The sequence below is a fragment of the Oreochromis aureus genome, linkage group 16 (genome assembly GCF_013358895.1).
Source record: "Oreochromis aureus strain Israel breed Guangdong linkage group 16, ZZ_aureus, whole genome shotgun sequence".
NCBI classification, from domain to species: domain Eukaryota; kingdom Metazoa; phylum Chordata; class Actinopteri; order Cichliformes; family Cichlidae; genus Oreochromis; species Oreochromis aureus.
In genome coordinates this window covers 11,123,549-11,143,804 of record NC_052957.1, presented here as the reverse complement: position 1 = coordinate 11,143,804, position 20,256 = coordinate 11,123,549, and the positions used below count along the sequence as shown (strand labels likewise).

The 20,256-nt window shown below is 40.0% G+C and overlaps 1 protein-coding gene and 1 long non-coding RNA gene across 3 annotated transcripts in view; both read left to right on the top strand.

Annotated features, from left to right (window-relative positions):
• The window catches only part of LOC120433682, a 33,179-nt gene that overhangs the window by 8,236 nt on the left and 4,687 nt on the right, over positions 1-20,256 (top strand). Inside the window, exon 3 of one of the 2 annotated variants that reach the window (XR_005608694.1) lies at positions 362-701. The exons of the other annotated variant lie outside the window; for it this stretch is intronic. This is a non-coding gene — a long non-coding RNA (uncharacterized LOC120433682). Of the gene's footprint in view, positions 1-361; positions 702-20,256 lie in introns of those variants that run through there. 2 annotated transcript variants of the gene reach the window in all.
• On the top strand, positions 13,811-18,295 carry LOC116323674 (frizzled-7-A-like). The gene has a single exon (XM_031744062.2). It carries the CDS (start codon positions 14,295-14,297, stop codon positions 16,002-16,004), a length of 1,710 nt encoding a protein of 569 aa, XP_031599922.1. The 5' UTR covers positions 13,811-14,294; the 3' UTR covers positions 16,005-18,295.

Sequence of the window (20,256 nt, the reverse complement as noted above, 5' to 3'; positions counted from 1 at the left end):
ACCTTGAGTTGACTGTTGTTGTGATTTGATGCTGTATAAATAAAACTGAAAATTGAATTGAAGGAAACTGCCCAAATGTCAGATTTTATGGAGCGCCTATTCAGATCAGCTGGACTCTACTCTGCTTATTTCGGTCATTTTCCATTACAATTGAGAGTTGATTATGCAGTCTTTTAAACTTAAAATGTAATGCAATTGTCCAAAATAGTCTGGAGCCTATGCATCCACCACTAATATGCATTTTGCCTACTGTCTGACTGAAAATCCTTGGACAAAGGACACAATATGATTTATAAAAAATGCAAAATGATGATTGTTTGACTTGGTTTGAAAATATGAATGGAAACATTTTTTCTTGCAGCCAGAGCTGTAAGGTCAGTGATGGGAGGACCGAGGAGACAGCAGAGGGAGACAGCGTCAAACACCATACAGATCTATACAATCTCACCCTGAAGAGATGTCAGATTAAGTGATAATCAGAGCTCATGAGCTAAAATTTTACACAATCCTGAATTATTTTTTAGAAACAACATAAAATAAAGTAAATGAACCCTTGTAGTGATCACAGGCTTTGTACAAAGAATGTTTTGAAAAGGCATTTGAAGAATCAGTCTTTAAAGTTTCACAGTAAAAAATGTATTATGTAATTTTAAACCTGAGCAAATCTAAATAAATAGGTTTAATTATCCCTCAGTGTGTTTGTTGCCAACAAAAATAATTATATGAATTAATTTGAATGCATTTAATCTGTCATGCACTCTTTCGCCGCTGGATACATCTCCATGGACCTACACAGTGTGAGCCCAGCCAAACAAAAACTGATGCCAGGGCCAAAAACCTGTCATCAGCATGGCACGTTAAAATTGCCAAAGGGTTAACGCAAGAAAGTCATAGACACCTGGCAGATAACTTTCTATAGAAGAAGAAGTTTTGCTCGTAACATTACGTAGTATCAGTTCTCAAACCTGCTGCTTCTCAAAAGACACCAAACTGGCTCCAACTGGCAGCACGATGGTGGAAAATATTTGAGTGCATGAGTGAAAAAGCCCCCAAACTGCGATACAATTACTTATAATTATAATTAAATGGTATAATTATGAGCAAAATGCTAAAATAAAATATCTTACTTTGTTCCAGAACTCAGACATAATATTGTTACTTGCAGTTAGAATTTGTATTCTCTGGCTGTTAAATCCCTGGGTTTCACAATGAGCATGTTATTTATAGATCCTTAATTTGGCCTTGTTTAATTGTTTCACACTATAATGCAAGACTAGTGGCATAAAAAGCATCCACTCTGGAACGTGTATTGACAACGCTCCTGTTTTTTTTGGTGTGAAAAACGTTGGTTTAGTGTGGACATGACAGAAAAAGAGAGCAATAAAAAGAGAGAGCGGTGACCATCTGGCTTAGGTCAAACTCCCACTGAGTGATGACCACAGCAGTGTGTGCATGTGTGTGTGTGTCCCTCGCAGAGCAAGGTGATGAACACAGCTGGGTGTCAGGACCTCAAACCCACAGGAGGCCTCCCCCGTCTTAATCCTGTTACTCTACCAAGTACCCGTCTTCCTCTTTCAGCTCCTATAATTTCCCCCTTTTCCTCTTATTTTGGTTTATTTCTCTTCGTCAGCCAAAAAGACACTTTCAGAGCACAAAACTTCAGTAATACAAGCCACACAAGCTGAAAAAGAGCTCTGTGTGAAGCTTAGTGGGGCAACCATTGTGATTTCACCTCCTCCATTACTTTGCATCAATTAGCACGTCACCTCCAAGACTTTTGTGTGCGTGTGTGCGTGTGTGTGTGTGTGTGTGTGTGTGTGTGTGTGTGTGTGTGTGTGTGTGTTCTGTGGGGGAGGGTAAGTAAAGAACCAGGACAATTGTGTATACTCACTTAAATAACAGAGATCTAACAGGCTGCTTAATTTAATCTTAACCCAGTATAACACAGCTGTCAGGAAGGCATGCACTGCTGCTGTGACACTTAATTTAATGTTGCTGTCTGTTTCCATGTTGCTTCACTTATAGCTGTCTGTAGTCTGGTAGCTCTGGCTGTATTTTCTCAGTGTTGTTGCATGGCTTTTGTGTGGATTTATTGACCTTTGTGGTATTTTGTCGACAATGCGATCAGTATTAAGTGCACTGACAACAACTTAGAAAAAGTGAGCGCAGTATTGCATAACCTGGATTTGCTCAACTGCTGTTTTTGCACCTAGACTGCCTCGACAGAACTCTGCTACATGCTTAACTGATGACGTGGTTCTTATCCTAAGTTCCCAAGGCTTTACTTTAACTTCACTCGCTTAAAGTGCAGCTCTGTTGTAGTTTACATTCAACCACGAGCAGAAAGAGCTAACATAATGGAAGAAAACTGTGATGGTATCAGTGCTTTGGGGAATGCACATGCTGAGGCAGCTTTCAAATTCAACGAGGCCCGTATTTAACATACCTATTCAAGGTGAACACACACACTGGACCACTGCTATGCAAGTTTCTCCCACTGTGCCTTTCGAAGGGCTGATTGTGTCTCCATTTTTGCGGTTCAAACTAGTTAAACCAGTTCAAATGTCTGTCGGTGGAGTGATCATACTACCAGATGCCACTGTTTTGACATACAGATTGACAGATTTGTCAGATCTTGTGATGGCAAAATGTAAAAGTAATTCTATTCTAGGGTAGAATCCCCAGCCAACTGCAATGAACTGATTTATGCAGTTTTGGGCTGTGTTCACATCTGATCCCTAGACAATGTGAGGATAGTAAAGTAAGGATAATTTTCCACAGCTGCTCTTTCTCACATCTAGCACACAGTAGGAAATAGCCCACTTCAGACACCACTGAAAATACTATATTTGATTTAGACACGAGTGCTGTCTAAGCGGAATAAGCAGGAGGTCTCACACTGCACGCATTCTGGCTCAGGGTGAATTCATCGCACATGCTCCTATCTGCAGGAGTGCAATGTGACATCACACAGACTTTGTACTACAGAGACAGCAGGGGAAGAGGGAGTTCACCCCAAATGTAGTGGTTTTGAGTGGTACATTTGAAACACTCTGCAGAATTATCCTTTCCAAAAAAGATGACCGCTGGTAAGAGGATTATTTTAGTGACAGTGTGACAGGTTGTAAAACTTAATGGCATACTCTCTCAGCTTAGCTGTAATGTTGGCTAGCTGAATGCTTATTTTGGTTGGTGGATGTTCAACACCAACAACATCTAAATACAAACAGAATGCAATGATTTGCAAATCTCATAAACCCATATTTTAATGATTACAACACTGAAAAACTTAACATCTGGTTAAAATGAGAAAATGCACCATTTTAAGAAAAAAAAACGAGGCCATTTTGAAGATGATGGGAGCAACATATCTCAAAGACGTTGCGACACAGTGATGTTTATCACTGTGTAGCGTCCCTTCTTTTAACAACGCTCCATAAATGTCTGGGAGCTGATGAGATCAGCTGCTGGACTTTTGGCAGAGGAATGTTGTCCCATTCTTGTCTGATAGAGGATTCTCGCTGCTTTTGCACTGTAGATGACAAGATACTTAAAGTCTTCACAATTTTATCTAAAGGAACATTATTCTGAAAATGTTTCACAATTTGTTTTTTGCAGACTGGTGAACCTCTCCCCATTTCTACCTCTCAGGAGGTCTGTCTCTCTAGGATGGTCTTTTCATATCCACTGATGTTACTGACCAGCGGCCAGTTAATCTAATTAGTTCCAAAATGTTCTTCCAGCTGTTTCTCTTTAGTACTACTTTCTTTTCCAGGCTTTTGTTGTCTCCATGTCATCAAATTCAAAATGAGCAAATTTAAATGTTTTTGGTAAAATCTCTTAGTTTGAACCTTTGATATATTTTTACTGTTAATAAAATGTGGGGTGATGATTTGCAAATTACATATTTTTTAAATTTATTCTTCTGTTACCGTCTTGCCAAGTTTAAGCATAAAAATTATTTTGTTGTCTTCTGGAAAAATATATGACTTTGGTTAAAATGCGACCCTTCACACTGTTAACTATTTTGACTTTATTTTACAAGCTAAACTGTGGCTCTTTCTAATCTAACAGCTTTGTTAATGAAACCTAACTAAACTGAGACTGAACAATGAAGTAAGGAGTCTGTTTTTGTTTTGCTTTTCCTCGCAGACATTCATACAGTACTTTATTGTATTCATTTTAAGCTCTTTATCTGTCTGTCCACACCTACATCCAGTTTAAAATCACCAGTTAACCTAACATGCATGTCTTTGTATTGGAAGTTCAGGGCGTTAGTGCATTTGTGAAAACAGCTCTGAAGTCACAGGCTTCGGGCTTTACACCTCACCTTGCACCTGGATCTTTGACTTCCTGAAGGAAAAAGGGCTTGAGTGCTGAGAAAAAACCAACCCCACCTCCTCACCACTGACAGTGAGTGATGTGGACTTAAGACTGTTTTCCAAGAGCCAGTGAGTAGGTGTAATGACAACAAAACCCCCCAACTCAACATCAACAAGACCAAAGAGATGATAGTGGACTACAGGAAGCTGCAGGAGATACCACATCCCTGCTGGGAGGGTTAGAGGTTTGACTATCTTTGGTGTCCTGACGGGACTGTTCACGCAGACATGGTTAAAATGCTTCTTTTAAAGACAAAGTGTGGCATGTACCCAGCTATGCTCCAAAATCTTTTAACTCCTGATTTGGCAACACTGTGCTCACACCCACAAGACTCTCCAGAACAGTGGAGCAGACCACTGGCAGAGAGTGCCCTGTCATTTTTGACACCACATTCGTTGTCAGAGTGGAAGGCCCATATAATGATCTATGCCACCCAATGAACAAACTGTTTACCCCTCTGCCATCTGGCAGACGGTGTCAGTGTCATATCTCAGACCTGCAGGCTCAGTGACAGGTTTCTATCTCCAGGCTCCATGAAGACTTGCACTGGGTCACTTAGACTCATCTGACATTGAGTACTGAAGTGCCCCTGTGACTTCATCAGCCAAATTATTCATAATATTGATGATTAAATGTGCTCTTATATGTTTAATCATCAGATTTGTTTTCAACATGTGTTCAGAGTGTCGGTCCATTACTATGGCCCAGTCTAAAATATCCCAACATGCAGTAGAAGGATTACGAGTGAATATTTTACAAACAGTCTTAGCTGACAGATGAAGAATCCTGCTGACTGTGGGGAGCTCCACATTTTCCTCTGGCACCATCATGAAGCTGACATTTGTGCCTTTAAGAGCCAAGTCTCAACAACTGTTGGATGGATTACTGTGAATTTTTGTACACACATTTAAGCCCCTGCAACACGAATAAGAATAACTTTGATGGCCCCGCCCTGTAGTTTGTCCAGTATTTAAATTTATCACCAAATACCTGCAAAACCAATGACGTCCCCAGCGTATTTAAATAAATACACATATTTATAAGCTGGTAAATGAGAGTGTCATTGTGATTTAAATGAAAAAAAAGTTGAGTGATAATGGTTTAAAGCTGAACAATAAACATTTGAAGCTGAACCCCATTGTTTTCATTCAAATCAGAGTTCAGATTTCCAAACCCAAACACTGGGGAAGAAAGCTGTCACTGTCTTAATGCTTTTTAACTGTGCTGTACAGTATGTTTGTGTTCCCAGCCATTTAGAGTAATGGCAAGAGTGACGCTATATAAACAAGACCTGCCCAGGTCACTTGTCTTTACCACAGGGTTTATAACTTATAGTAAGTTTTTTACACCGACACTATTCTCGCACTGACTGTATTTCATTTGACTGCATTTTACTCTTATTTCTGTACATGTGAATGGCTCAGATTTTTATGGCCACATAATCTGTAGTTTTTGTCCAAGTAGTAGTTGAGATGTCAGCCAGTGAGCTTCCTGCTGCCTACCACGGTCCGAGCACACACTCTGTTGGTCCAAATAAATCGTTCTTTCATCACAGTGTGTGTGTATGTGTGTGTGTGTAGTCCAGTACTGTAGGCCCTCTGTGTTGCATTGACAGACACAAACCAGCTGCCCGCATTCCTCTCTCCCCCCCACCCTCGCTCTCCCTCTCTCTCTGCTGACTTCTTATGGTTGATCTCCCCTCCCCCCGCTCAGATGAGTCTCCACACATACTTCTGTCATGCTATATATACTCAGCCATAACATGGAAACGAGGCAAGAGACACCTCGGACAATAAAAGTAAAATAAATCGTCTAGAGCAGAACATAATTTGTTCCTTTTTACACCTTAAGAGCTGCTTTCTAAACTCGTCCTCATCTCATGAGTTTGAGGTACAATAGCTCCACCTTCTCAGCCAATCAGATCTTTTTCCACTATGTCTTTAGAAACTTGCCTTCACTTGTTTGGTTTAATTCTGCTTTGCTCTGTTGTTGTTAACATTGGTATAGACTCTGCTTGGGGGTTGTGTGTGTGTGTTTATTTTGAGGTTAAAACCTCACTAACAGATTTTTTCCCCTCTTTAGTGTTGTGGAAACTGCAAGAGCTGTAAACACATTAATACATTATCACCCTTTAAGTTAAGAGAGAAAATTTGTCAACAGATGGATGCCTATTTACACATCCAGCAGTCATGTAGCAGTGTCATTATTCATTTGGAGTTGTGTTTCTGTCCACCAGATGACTGTGAATCCAACATACGTTGTCCTGTTAGCTCTGTCTTGCTCTCTACTAATTCCTAAGGGAAGTATTGGGTTGTGGTTGCTAAATGCTTCACTATGTTCACAAGCTGGATACTCTGAACTTTGACCGACTGTTGTTCAGCGCATGGGTTTCACCGAATAGAGCTAACTACTACAAGTAAAGACAACATGAATCAAAAAGATGAAGTTAAAATGATGAAATTAAAACAAGAAGCAAAAGCTGAATTGCCATCAGATGAGAATTTTCCATTTATAACTGCAAGCAATACGTTTCACATAAAAGTAGTTGCAATCACTTACAATTAAATTTTAATTGCAGTTTTAATGATAATTACTTTAATTTTAATTGCATTATCAAGAGGTTAAGAAAAACAGTCAAACTAAGCAGGGTAAGCCTTAGTAGTATCAAGGTGACATAAACATGGTAGGATCAGCAAACAAAAACTTTTCTGTTCTCTCTCTCTGTATATGTTACTGCAAACGAAATAAAACTGAGCAAATCAAACTTTTTGACCGTGTTCATCCATGTGTGAGCTCTTTTATTCTTTCAGCAAATGTTTAAAAGAAAACATGAATGGGAATGAATAATTTCAAGATTTTTGGCAATTATAATGAGTGTATCTACAATTTAAAAAACGCTTAAATATACAACTTTTACAACTATTTCACAATGACGCACATGGTAATTGCCCATGGACTAATATATGGACTCCTCAGAAACACTTACACGCTGGTTAGACCAATTTGGTCAGCCAACATTTCATTTAAGTTGTCCTCAGATTAGAAAACCTTCTCAAACCAAACCTAACTGTGTTTGTGCACCTCAGCTGAACATCTAAATAGTTGCTCAGTGTTGGGTTTCACGTGGTGGCACAAATACTTTGCTTTACAGCCACTAGAACGGAGCAAACACAGCACAAACCATCCAAATCATTTTTGGATCATTAACTCTCACCTTACTCTACTGTAAATGTAGTTTTTGTTTGTCTAGCTCAGGGGTCGGCAACCTGCGGCTCCGGAGCCGCATGCGGCTCTTTAGTCCTTATACTGCGGCTCTGCGTGGTTTGGGCAAATAAATTAGAAGTATTTAGCTGAAGTGTATTTTATTTATGTTAGTTCTTTTTAACTCGTAGTTCTAAAATGGAAGATTATTGTGATATTGAAATATAAAAATAAAATTATATTCTATTATTTTTCATCACTCAAAATAAGAGTCACACTCATGAAGCCGGTGTACCCTTGAACGCCGTGCATTTATCGAGACTTTCAACCCCAGGTAGGCCAATTATGGATCTTCGGATCCACATTATGTCGGCAGCTGTTCTCCACCGTGAACTATGTTAAAGACAAACACCGTTCACGCCTGACAGATGGCAGCTTACAGTCCTGCGTAAACTGACTTCGTATAGCCCCGATTTGCGGACTCTGTGCACAGAGGTTCAGGAGCAGAAGTCCCATTGTAAACAAATCACGGCAGACCCGACGATGTTTCCATGAGCATGCTTTTGAGCATCTCTTTATTGAGCACTTTTCACACACGGTTGCTGTACGCATACAGCCGGCTGTAGCTTTTCAGCTCACAGCCCGACATACACCACCAACAACACAACAGCACAGATAGCGCAGACGTTAAGGCAGCGAGGCGTGATTGCGGGTGTCGCTCAGGTGCGTCCGCCTCCCCTGCAGCGGCGCTGCAAACCACCCCCCGCCGCACGCATTAACCAGGTAAAATACATATTTAGGCAGAATTTTGCAAATATCCATTTTTCAGCAGCATAGTGCTTTTTTCCAATTATTTTTTAAGAGTCAGGTCAAGGCTCCAACAGCCCAAAGGCGATATAAGGGTGGCGGCTGATAACAGTTTTTGTTTGCTACATGGATCATTTTAGTTCAGGTTGGTGTCTTTCCTTTTGTTATATTTCTTTAAGAGTTCAAAATGTGTTGATTACATAAATATAATTTAATTTTCTCTGTTGCACTTCATGGATTTCATAAGCAGCACACCTTAGTTGTTCACACAAAGCATGAAGATAAAAAACAATATATACAGTGATATGTACAGTGTTATCTTCATTTTAGATGTCAAAAAGTATTTGCGGCTCCCAGTGTTTTCTTTTGCATGGAAACCAGGTCCAAATGGCTTTTTGCATGGTTGCAACCCCTGGTCCTTTTTCTTCCACTGTTTTGCTTTTCTCCCTTCTCTCTTTTTCTTCTTCTTTTTTTCTTCTCCAGGAAATGTCCAGCTGCAGCAGACCGCTGTCTAAACAGTGACTGGCTGTCTGGAAACCCGCTGGACTGCCCACATCTGTTTGACCACTGCAGACACTATCCACAAACATACGCATACACACAAACAGCTACAGTTAGACATGATGAAGTGTGTGGTGTGGCTACTAACTGCTGTGTTTTACACCTCAGACAGAGCCACTGTGTGAGGGAGGGGCAGGAAGAACTCATTTAAAATACAACTATCATCTTGCTAGGTACACATTTATATAAAGTTTATGTTTTTACATGTTTATATCTGTCTGCAGACTTGATGGAATTTTAAACATTCTATGGCCTGTATAGTCTAAGAGCTGTTATCATTAAACTAAAGCAAGTTATCTGTGTCCTTAAAGCCTGTCTTAAGTCAATCAAAATGATCAGATTCCTGAACAAAGTCAGCTATCCTTTTGGATTTTTCTCCCCCTGTGTTTAAAAAAAGAGTTGGGATTGGGCAGCGTCGTAATATCCTATATTATTCCCTTATGCAATACTTGGTAGTATAAATAAATGTAAAGACGAGCGACATTACAAAACAACGTTGTAATTATTACATTTCAACTAAAAAAATGTTGATACATTTGATAAGAATGTAACACCATAGCTACATTAAAATACATTAAAATACATTTTGAGCTAAATTAAAATAAATAAATAAAAAAATAAAATGAGGACAAGAATGAGGAGCATGTACATATTAGTATGTGAAGTGAATCTGCAAAATAATATGGATCTGGATTTGTAAAAATGTACAAATATAAATCAGTTTAAAAGCATGGTCATGGAAATGTTCAACATTATCTTTTTTTCCCAGTGAATATGATGAATATGATGGCTTTCAGTGGTTTGACTTATTGATTTATCATGTAGTTCTATAAATTTTATTTACATTTTTTTAACCACAGAGTAATGTTCATGGTACAACGTCATGGTAAATGGTAAAATTTATGACAAATTGCAATGCTGGCATTAGGTAATGTTCTTGGAGTACCACACTGACATTAATACTCACAGACCTGCCACTAATAACATTTTGTTTTCTGTTTTTTTCACTAATATCGCATATGTGCACCTCTGGGAGTCTCCTACAGAATCTAGCACTTGGACATTGGGAGAAGATACTTTGTGTCCTGTGGTTTGCTGTGTAGGAGGGCCTACATGGATTAAGTGTCCACTGATGGATCCCACAAGCCGTAGATCAGACTGGGATCAGTTTAGAGCCTGGGTCACAACCTTGTATTTTTTATGTTTTTCTTGAGTACACCTGGATAGTTTTTGTGGTGTGGCACATTGCCAGCTGGGAGGAGGATACTGTTGTCAGGGAGTTTTATGTGGGGGTGTTCCAGTTACGTTTAGGTAGGCGGCATCAAAATAACACCCACATGAATACCAATACCTGAGGTTTCCCAGAAGATCATTGCATTGTAATAAAACAATCAATGTTCTTCACTTCACTACTCAGAGGTTAACAATAACAAAACTAAAGTGATGACCTTTGGAATTTTTTTACAACATAATGTTTACTTTACTCAGATCTGTAATTATAGAGCAAAGGAAAAATGTGAAAGAGACACTTTCATAAATAAATTGCGTTTTAAGATGCTGCTGCCCATTAATGTCAAATTATAGTCACGATTTTTAATGTAAGAACTCGACTTTCTTTGTCAAAAAAGGTAATTTTTCAATGTGTCTTTGTTTATCAATTATCTTTTAAACTAGTGTTTCTCACGTGACTCTTTGAAATCAAAGTGATTCAGCTGGATTGGTTTTACTGTTTTTGTTGCCTAAGTCTGTCTTTCTATCATTTTGCCTCAAGCTGGACTAAACCTATCACATGTCAGGGAGTGAGGTTGGAGTTTCAGAGAGAGGTGAAAGTGCACTGATGTAAAGGAAAGACAAAACAAGAGCACTGCAGCGAAAAGGAATGCAGCAAATTAACTGTTTTATCTCCATGACCTTTTTTCATGATTGTAATTGAATTTAAAATTGCAATTTTTGCAATGGAAAAGCCTTTTATGTTACTTTTTCATGTGGGTTTTTAGGCAATGTTTTAACTTGAATTATATACATATGCCAGATTAAACTAGTTAAATAGTTTTTGTTATATTTCATTAGAGTCCAGATTCCCCGATGACCATTGTGTGATCACGATGGATTGATTTATTGCTTCAGTCTATTTATTCATTCACTCTAGTGTATAACATCACAGTATCTGTAACATTAATCAGATGCTGTCTGACAGAGTACACTCCTGAGAAATCAAAGTTTACTTTCAAAATCAATAGCTTTAATAGCTGGAGTCTTTAATTATTACATCATCCATCAGCTCTGCATTAGTGAAACTAGCCTTCCTGCTGGAAACACTGATTGGGCTGCCCTATTTAATAACCCTATTAGCCTATATATCTCACACTTTAATGTAATTGCTTATCTTAACTTAACATTATGTAAACAATGAGTGACCCTCGCCAAATCATATTAATGTCTTTTTTTGAGTATCCTGGTAAATTTTGCAGTTTTGTTTTTTCCCTCCTCCTCTTGTACTCATCAATAAAACCTGCTTTTTCAGTAATCAGTGTATTGCCTGGTAAGATAACATTAGGGTCAGTGTGTATTGATTAGATCAGAAACAAAGGCAGCACATTATCAACAAGGTTTTAAACTGATTTTTATCAACAAAACCATAACATTCCTCAATCTGTCTGCCTTTTACAACTTTTTAAAGATGTTACTGAATCCACTTTGGGGTAGCATTGAGTAGGTTCTGCTGCTGAATTTTCTTCCTTTTTTGTTGTTTTTGTTTGAGCTGTCTTTCATTTGTAACTTGATTAAATATGCAGGTGGACAGGCAGAAACATATGGTGGTGACATGCAGGGACGTATCACCAGCCGGATTTAATCCGTGGACAGTGGTGAAAATAAAAATATGGACACTCAAGAGTAAATAATTTTCTCACTTCCCGTTGTAAGGAATTTGTAATCCAGCCAAGTATATTCTGTCCCAGAGAGGTGGGCTACACCCTGATCATGGGCCTTTTAGGTAGACAGATAACGATACAGGCAAAAATAAACTTGCCTTGGCATGCCAGTGGGCAGCTTTGATTGTTAAATGCAGAGTAACAGTTGTAGCACATGCATGCACAGAAGGCAACTAAAATGCAAAACGTGAAAAATAGAAAGGGTTATAAAAGAACTTTAAAGAAGTAGATCAAACTGAGAATTGAGCACAAACTAAAAAAACACGTAAGACTGAACCTGGTCTCATCCACCTGGTTCAGTTTTCTTCGTCTTTGTTATGACAATAACTGTAGTGCTCTGGATGAACTGAGGATGACTGTTTGTGGAGATTACAACTGTCTAGCAAGCAATGAGCTGAGCCTTTGGGAAAGAACTTGGTTGTTAAATGTTTAAATGTGAAAAAGTAGCTCCTTCCCTTGAGAACTAAAACACTTTTTCAGTCTTTTTTGTAGTATTATGGTCAACTGTATCACATGAAGCACAAGGACGCTTGAGAACTTGGTGCTGAATCTCTTTGTGTGGTCAGTCAGAAATCTATACTGAGTTTTCTATTGAAGATTACAGCACAGAGCTCTAAACCTTTTCCTTTTGGTTCAACTTCTCTTCCTACTCTGTCTCCTTTTCCTTCTCCCCCTGCCCTCTTCGACCTTCTCTCTTCTTCCTGTCCCTTCCCCCACTGCAAGCCTACCCCCACCCTCTTTTATCCCACTCAGGGTAGAAAGACACCAAATGCAGCAAGGCCCCCAGGAATCGCCTGCACCTCCCACACTGCCTTTGAGCAGATCGATCATGCTGCCAATCCAAATTACTTTTGCTTTGGCTGTTGTTCCTCCATAGAATGCTGAATATCAGCTCAAGAGATGCATCTGAGTGCTTGCAATAAAACCCTTAAACAGCAACAGGTACTTTCTGTGGTTGAGTGGTTAAGACTCTGGGTTTTTTCGTGAAGTTTTTCTTTTTTTTTCATGGTTTGCTCACTGTGCTGCAGAGTGTTTACATGTCCTGCACACATTGAGTGGCTGTGTGTAGAGACTGTGTGGGGCGATGGGGAGAACTCAGCTTTAAAGCTGCACACTCAAAGACATAACTTTCTGTAGCGAACAGAGAAAACTGCATTAAAAGATGTGTTTGAGAAAATATGAAAAAGAAAAATCAAGAGCTCAACAGTTGTCATACACAAAAGTGGGCAACTGGACTTTATTTCTGTTTATTTTATTTAGATTTTTACTTATTGTATTATATCTAGATTTTCATTAATACAAATCATTTTTATTTTGTTTCACTTTTGTGCTCCTGCCTTTTTACTGCATTGAGCTAATGCATTTATTTTACTGTCCTGATTTAAATTCTTTAAGCTTTTTTATTGGTGTGCTTAAGGTTATGGCTGCTAAAACAAAGTGATTTCACAACTTTTTTTGGACAAATAAAAATACATATCTCATAATTTTTATTCTGTTTTACAGCCCAGTAAACAAACAATAGGTGTGTGTGTGTGTGTGTGTGTGTGTGTGTGTGTGTGTGTGTGTGTGACTACAAAAAGAGAATATAAGGTATTTCTTATGTTTAGGATTAACCTACATGTTTTCTTTTTCAGAACTAAATCCAGACTTGGACCATTCATTTCAAGTGTTAAAAACACACAATTATTGGCGAAATGGTATGATACCCTAAACAGAAAAAAAATGATTAATTGGGTATTATTTGTTAAAATCTCTGGTGTAATGTAATTACTGTAACATATTTTCCTGTGGTGGGGGTGCAACGGCCAATCAGAAACGAGCGCTGTAGGAAAACAAACGCGGTGATTGGCCGAGACACTGCGGCGGTTTCAAGGCGCCTCGCGCTCGGCCGGAGGGGAGGGGGTCCAGTGAATGGAATGGGCGCCTGGAAACCGGTGGAATCTGCACAGAGTGAGGAGCGCGAGCCTCCGGACTTCCAACCGCCCAGCATGTGAAGCGACTCGCTGCGTGAACTTAAGTCGACAAACAGTGGAAATACTAAGCATTTACGCCTTTATCCTGCATCGTTCAGCGCTAAAGTAAGTAGTTGTAAAAGTTAAGTAAGCTGGACTAAGGTGAAATTGCATTGTTTGGAGAAAACAGGACTTTTGAACGGACCGGGAGTCAGAGTGGACTGCTTGGAGTCACTTACAAAGACCATTAAGAAGTCATGACATGACGAGTGTTTCTCTTGGATTTATCTTCATTACACGCGGGAGAAAAGTCGATTACAATCATTTAAACTGAAATTACTTGGACTTCTAGTCAAGTATTTGGACATTTATTGAAAATTTCTTTCCATTTTCCACCATTTTTGAGTCGCCCTACTTGGATCAAAGTTTTTCCTTCCCTCCCCCCTCCTCCTCAACTATGGCGGCGGCCAGGTTCACCACTGGCTCCGTGTTTCTGCGGATCATGTGGCTGCTGTGCGGGCTCTCCTTTTTCTCACCCGCTTCTGCCCAGCATTACAACAGTGAGAGTGGAATATCCGTCCCGGAACACGGCTTCTGTCAGCCCATCTCCATCCCGCTCTGCACCGACATCGCCTACAACCAGACCATCATGCCGAACCTCCTGGGCCACACGAACCAGGAGGACGCCGGACTTGAGGTGCACCAGTTCTACCCTCTCGTTAAGGTCCAGTGCTCTGCGGATCTGAAGTTCTTCCTTTGCTCAATGTATGCTCCCGTGTGCACCGTGCTGGAGCAGGCCATCCCCCCGTGTCGGTCCCTGTGTGAGCGGGCACGGCAGGGATGTGAAGCCCTGATGAATAAATTCGGCTTCCAGTGGCCGGAGCGGCTGCGCTGCGAGGCTTTCCCCGTCCACGGAGCCGGGGAGATCTGCGTCGGCCAGAACACGTCGGAACCGGGTACCCCGGCCTCCTCTTCTTCTCCCTACGCACCGGACCCAATTACTCTCCCCCCCAAAATGGGAAGACCGAACCAGCACCCTTCACAACCAAACCAGTACCACCAGTTCTCCTGCCCGCTGCAGCTGGAAGTGCCCTCCTACCTGGGCTACAGATTCATGGGGGTCAAAGACTGCGGAGCCCCCTGCGAACCTACCAAACCAACCGGGATCATGTACTTCCGAGAGGATGAGGTAAAGTTCGGCCGGCTTTGGGTCGGGATCTGGTCCATCCTATGCTGTGTGAGCACCTTGTTCACGGTGCTCACCTATCTAGTGGACATGAGACGGTTCCGATACCCCGAGCGGCCCATCATCTTTTTGTCTGGCTGTTATTTTATGGTGGCGGTAGCCTACGCCGCCGGGTTTTTCCTAGAAGACCAAGTAGTCTGCGTGGATAAATTCAAGCCGGACGGCTACAGGACAGTGGCTCAGGGGACCAAAAAAGAGGGCTGCACAATCCTTTTCATGGTGTTATACTTTTTCGGCATGGCCAGCTCCATCTGGTGGGTGATTTTGTCTCTGACTTGGTTCCTTTCTGCCGGGATGAAATGGGGCCACGAAGCGATTGAAGCCAACTCCCAGTACTTCCACCTAGCCGCGTGGGCTGTCCCGGCCATCAAAACCATCACCATCCTCGCCATGGGCCAGGTGGACGGGGACGTCCTTACAGGGGTGTGTTTCGTGGGGATCTTCAACGTGGACGCCCTCCGCGGTTTTGTCCTGGCCCCCCTTTTCGTCTACCTGTTCATCGGCACGTCCTTCCTCCTGGCCGGCTTCGTATCTCTATTCCGGATCCGCACCATCATGAAGCACGACGGCACCAAGACAGAGAAGTTGGAGAAGCTGATGGTGCGGATTGGCGTCTTCAGCGTCCTCTACACGGTACCGGCCACCATCGTGATCGCCTGTTACTTCTACGAGCAAGCCTTCAGGGAGCACTGGGAGCGCACCTGGCACATGCAGACCTGCAAGCGCTTCGCTGTGCCCTGTCCGGTGCACAACTTCGCCCCCATGACCCCGGACTTCACCGTGTTCATGATCAAATACCTGATGACCATGATAGTCGGGATCACCTCCGGTTTCTGGGTCTGGTCCGGGAAAACGCTTCAGTCGTGGCGGCGGTTCTACAAGCGGCTCAGTAACGGCAGCCACGGAGAGACGACGGTGTGAAGTTTGGAGCTCCCGTTACCTGAGAATGAGGTCGAATAGCTTTCATTTTTTACCACACTTATGGATGTATTTTTGATCATTTTTTTCTGTTACAAGGTTGTGGCGCAAATCCAGGCCTTTGAACACAACCAAAACTTTAACAGGTGCCACAAAAGCTGGCTTAAATTTCATTATTCTTCTCTCTTTTTTCTGCCCACAATCTTTGCTTTTGCATTTTAAAAAAAAGTTGGATTTTAGCCTAAATAATCATAATGATTACTGGACTGTAATGCCAGACTTGTTATGAAACTCCCTGCATATTATCCATTATATCCTTGTATTACTATTTGAATGTACTTCCTCTCAGCTCTTTTAAGAAATTGTCACAAAAAAGACTGAAACTGCAAGAAAAGGTCAAAGTTCAGATCCCTCCAACAGCCACACCCCCTCTGACTGTGAATTCAATACTTGGGGCGTTTTAAGTTACTCTGCTTTTAGCTAAAGACTGAAAAGCTTTAATACACGTGTTAGATTTTGCAGAGTACAATCTCTTTGTTTTTGTTTTATACACCAGCTCTGCCATTATGTGCCAAGTGGCTGCCCACAAATCAAAACTTTTGCTTCCTTTTTTTTCTTAAATATTTTTTCCTGTATTGAATGTTCACTCCGAAGGTGAATGAAGTTTTTATGTATTTGTTTGCACATCTATCCTAAGTGTTAAAAAATATGATTTACACCACAGATTGACCTGGATCTAACACTTAGAGAGACCACACACACATACACCTCCACTCTCTGTAATTAAGACACACCAACTCATTGTTTGTCTCTGTGTGTGGTCTCCTATCTAAAAGACTTTTTTCTTTTTTTTGTTTGTTTGATCCTTTAAGACATCCAAAGCACCATTTCAACCCATCCAGATTTAATTCGAAAGGCTGCTCTGGGTTTTTGTTTCATCCTGGATTAAGATGACTGTACACACTCATGCCGGTTTTCTTGTAATTTCACTTGAAGTGTTTAAAGGTTTCTCTTTTTCCCAAGTAGACTGAACATGTTGGAACTTTTGTTAAATTGTCATGATTTTAGTGTCTATGCTGCCTCACAAAACTCCTCAAACCACAGAGAAACTTGAGGTTTTTATCTGGAAGGTAGCAGAGAGTCAAAAGGTCAAAGCCAGGTGGGAGTTCAGCAGTGTTGAATCTAAGGGCAGTAAAACAAGTTAATATATATATATATTTTAAATAACTTGCAGTCTTTTCATAAAATAGTAGGGAAACTTAATGCTGTTACTGTTGAAATAAAACGTTTTCAGGACAGAGCATTTTGTAGTGTTGAAATGTAAACCCTTTTAGTAAGTGGTGCCAGTAGAACTCGGATCACACCGCACAGGTTTAATAAAAAAGAAAACGTTATTTCTGTGTGACATTAACACCAATTACCAGGTTTCACATCACATAAATGCTGATGCAGCTAAAACGAGAGACAGACACTGCAGTTCTCTGAATTGTATTTGCAAGATAGTGAAAGGATTACAGCTGCTGGCGCCTCTGTAATTGGTGACAATAACAATAAAGTTATCAGTGATTTGTTCTGCTTCGCAGGCTGCTATTCCTCGCAGAGCATTGGTCAAATGAGAAAATGACCTCTCAGACTTGAGTAATGAAATCAGTTGGAGTCATTGTGGGGAAGCAGAAAAACATGTTTTCACCCTGAGTCAGCCGTTAGGCAGCAGACGAGTGCCTGTAGCTTTTGTTTCTTTCCATGCAGTACATTTTCTCTGCATAGGTCACACACATGCATACACACAAGTAATGAACGGGAACGCTCCAGCAATGAGGGATGACTCGTATTACAGAGCTGGTATTGGTACTGTGTCCTGAATCCTTGTGTTGTTATAATAATAATAGTAAAACTGCATACTTTGTACCAGTCTTCATATTATATGTTAAAGCAGTGTGTATATAGGAAATGCCAATGTTCCCATGTGAATTTACCACATACCTCAAAGCCTGGGTACAATTTGTTTGTAGGACTGAGTTAGGAAACATTTCACTTCACTCATCACCTAACAATGCAGAGCAGGTCTGTGTTACCAGACCGACTGCACTGTTTGTGTTTTCAGAAGGAATAAGAGTGTTTTTATCACAACATATGCAAGGTACCAAGTAAACACAGACTGAGTTTTTTAAAAGCATAATGTATTTATGGGGGGTACTCATATTTTTGTCTTCTTTTTTTTTAACTTGTTTTTTAAAATGAGATAAGCCTGATGTATGTGTACAGTTTGAATAAAAAGCGATAAAGTTTGTAATCTGTTGACCTCTGTGATTTGTTCTTGCCACTCATCATATTTTTAATGAATTTGTCTTATTGGCAGTGCTTCAAGCATTAAATCCAGAGATATGGCAGGTGATCCAAACTTACACCTCAGCTCGAGTCATTGCTGACTTTTCATTCTTACGCCAGTATGTCACAAAAATCACAGGCCAAATCTGTATTACCATGCAACCTTGTTTTTCCTGCATAAAAACAAACTGAAGCTGAATCAGTTTGTTAAAGAAGGCCCCAAAATAAAAGGAAAATGCACAGATGTCTGTAAAGTGTGGTAAAAAAAGACTCAGTCTTTAATTATTTGTGGAACAGTCATGCTTCTGTGTGTATTCAACCATCAAAATCCTGCATACTTGTCCAAAACTACAAACCGTGTCTATAGTATTAACCTTCAAGTGACTGAATCATGTTTTCATGACATCTGCTTTATGTGCCTCTGCTTTGGAGATAAAATTTGTTATTTCTTATGAATTCTGATGTGATGAATCCAAATTGGACCGTTAAAGAAGCTGATTAGCAACTTCTTCCAATATATTTGAAAAAGATTTTTTTTTACGTTACACCTATGGTTTCTTTAAATCTTTTTACGAAGAACTTTGAGTGTCCTTCAAGAAGCCTGGAGAACTATTATTAAAGACTACTTAAAGAATTTACATGTAAGAATTCCTAAAAGAGTTCTGGCCACAACCAAACCTGTTTAAATATTTAACACTGTAGGGTACCAGGATCTTTACATAGCACATTTCTTGTTGCTAAAAGAGTCAAAATGAATTTTATTCATTTCTGGTTTAAATGAAAAACTTGTGGTATTAGAACAGACCTAATAGCACATCAAAAAATAGAGCCAACTAACAATTTTGTCATTTTCACTTTCAGTGACTCAAACCTAGTGAAGTTTGTTTACATCAGAAGAATTCCTATCATGAATTTTTCATAGTTATTTAATTCTTCTACAATTTTTTATAGTTTTTTTTCTTTCAGGACTTGGCCACTGTATTGTAGTGTTTAACTCTGAACCATGGCTACCCCAAACTGGAGAAGCAGGATTTACTGCTGCATACTGTTGAGTTTGAATATATAATCTTAAATGCTAATACGCTGATTATATTGGAGGCCCAACTCTTAGTACAGTTTGTACTACATGCTTTTGCAGGCCAAAGTGAAACTAAACAGAGTGTTTGATCGAATCGTAAAGTGTGTGTGACGTCAAGATGGAGTATATAAATATAACTAGGCTTCCTGTTTGTTCTTGAGACCTGAGGTTGTGTTTGTTGTGCTTGGGTCTCCATATTCCGGAATATGTAAAATTAAAGATCATTTTAAAGCAAAAGACCACTTTGAGCCCTGTGTCTTTTTCGCCGTAAAGAATCTAAAGAACCGGATTTAATAATACGCCTCAAGGCAGACACTTCCCCAAAATCATGATGTAAAATATATTCAATATCTCACATCTACAAACAGAAAGTTTATTTAATGTAAAATAAAAGTACAGGACTGCAATCTGTTACTTCAAAGCGATTCAAAGGTCTTTAAGTGAACAAACAAATGACATTTTATTCTGTCTTGTTGTTATTATAATGAGAAAAGAACATATATAATCCGTGAGGTGTCTGTTAAAATCCCCAGAAATATTTTAATGTACTGAATGAAATGTTTGTTTAATAATTTTGGTGTTTATAAGTCAGCAGCCTTTGTTTCTGAAGCTTAGGAAAGATCTCAGGTTGGATTATTTGTTCAGTGTTTGTAAGTTATGGTGCTACTCTGGCTCTGGTTTTATGTTGCTGTAAGCCTTTTCGGGCTGGACGTATTGTTTATGCATGACACAATAATATACTTAAATCAGTCAATGTTCATAACATTTTATGACAACATATTTTACCAAATAAGGGCATGTAGTAGCTCTTACAGTCTTTGACCCTGGAAATCCGTCAAAGTCGGGCTT

Bases quoted from the DNA above. Each gene is read 5' to 3' on its own strand.
- LOC116323674 (XM_031744062.2), top strand. From the start codon at position 14,295: ATGGCGGCGGCCAGGTTCACCACTGGCTCCGTGTTTCTGCGGATCATG.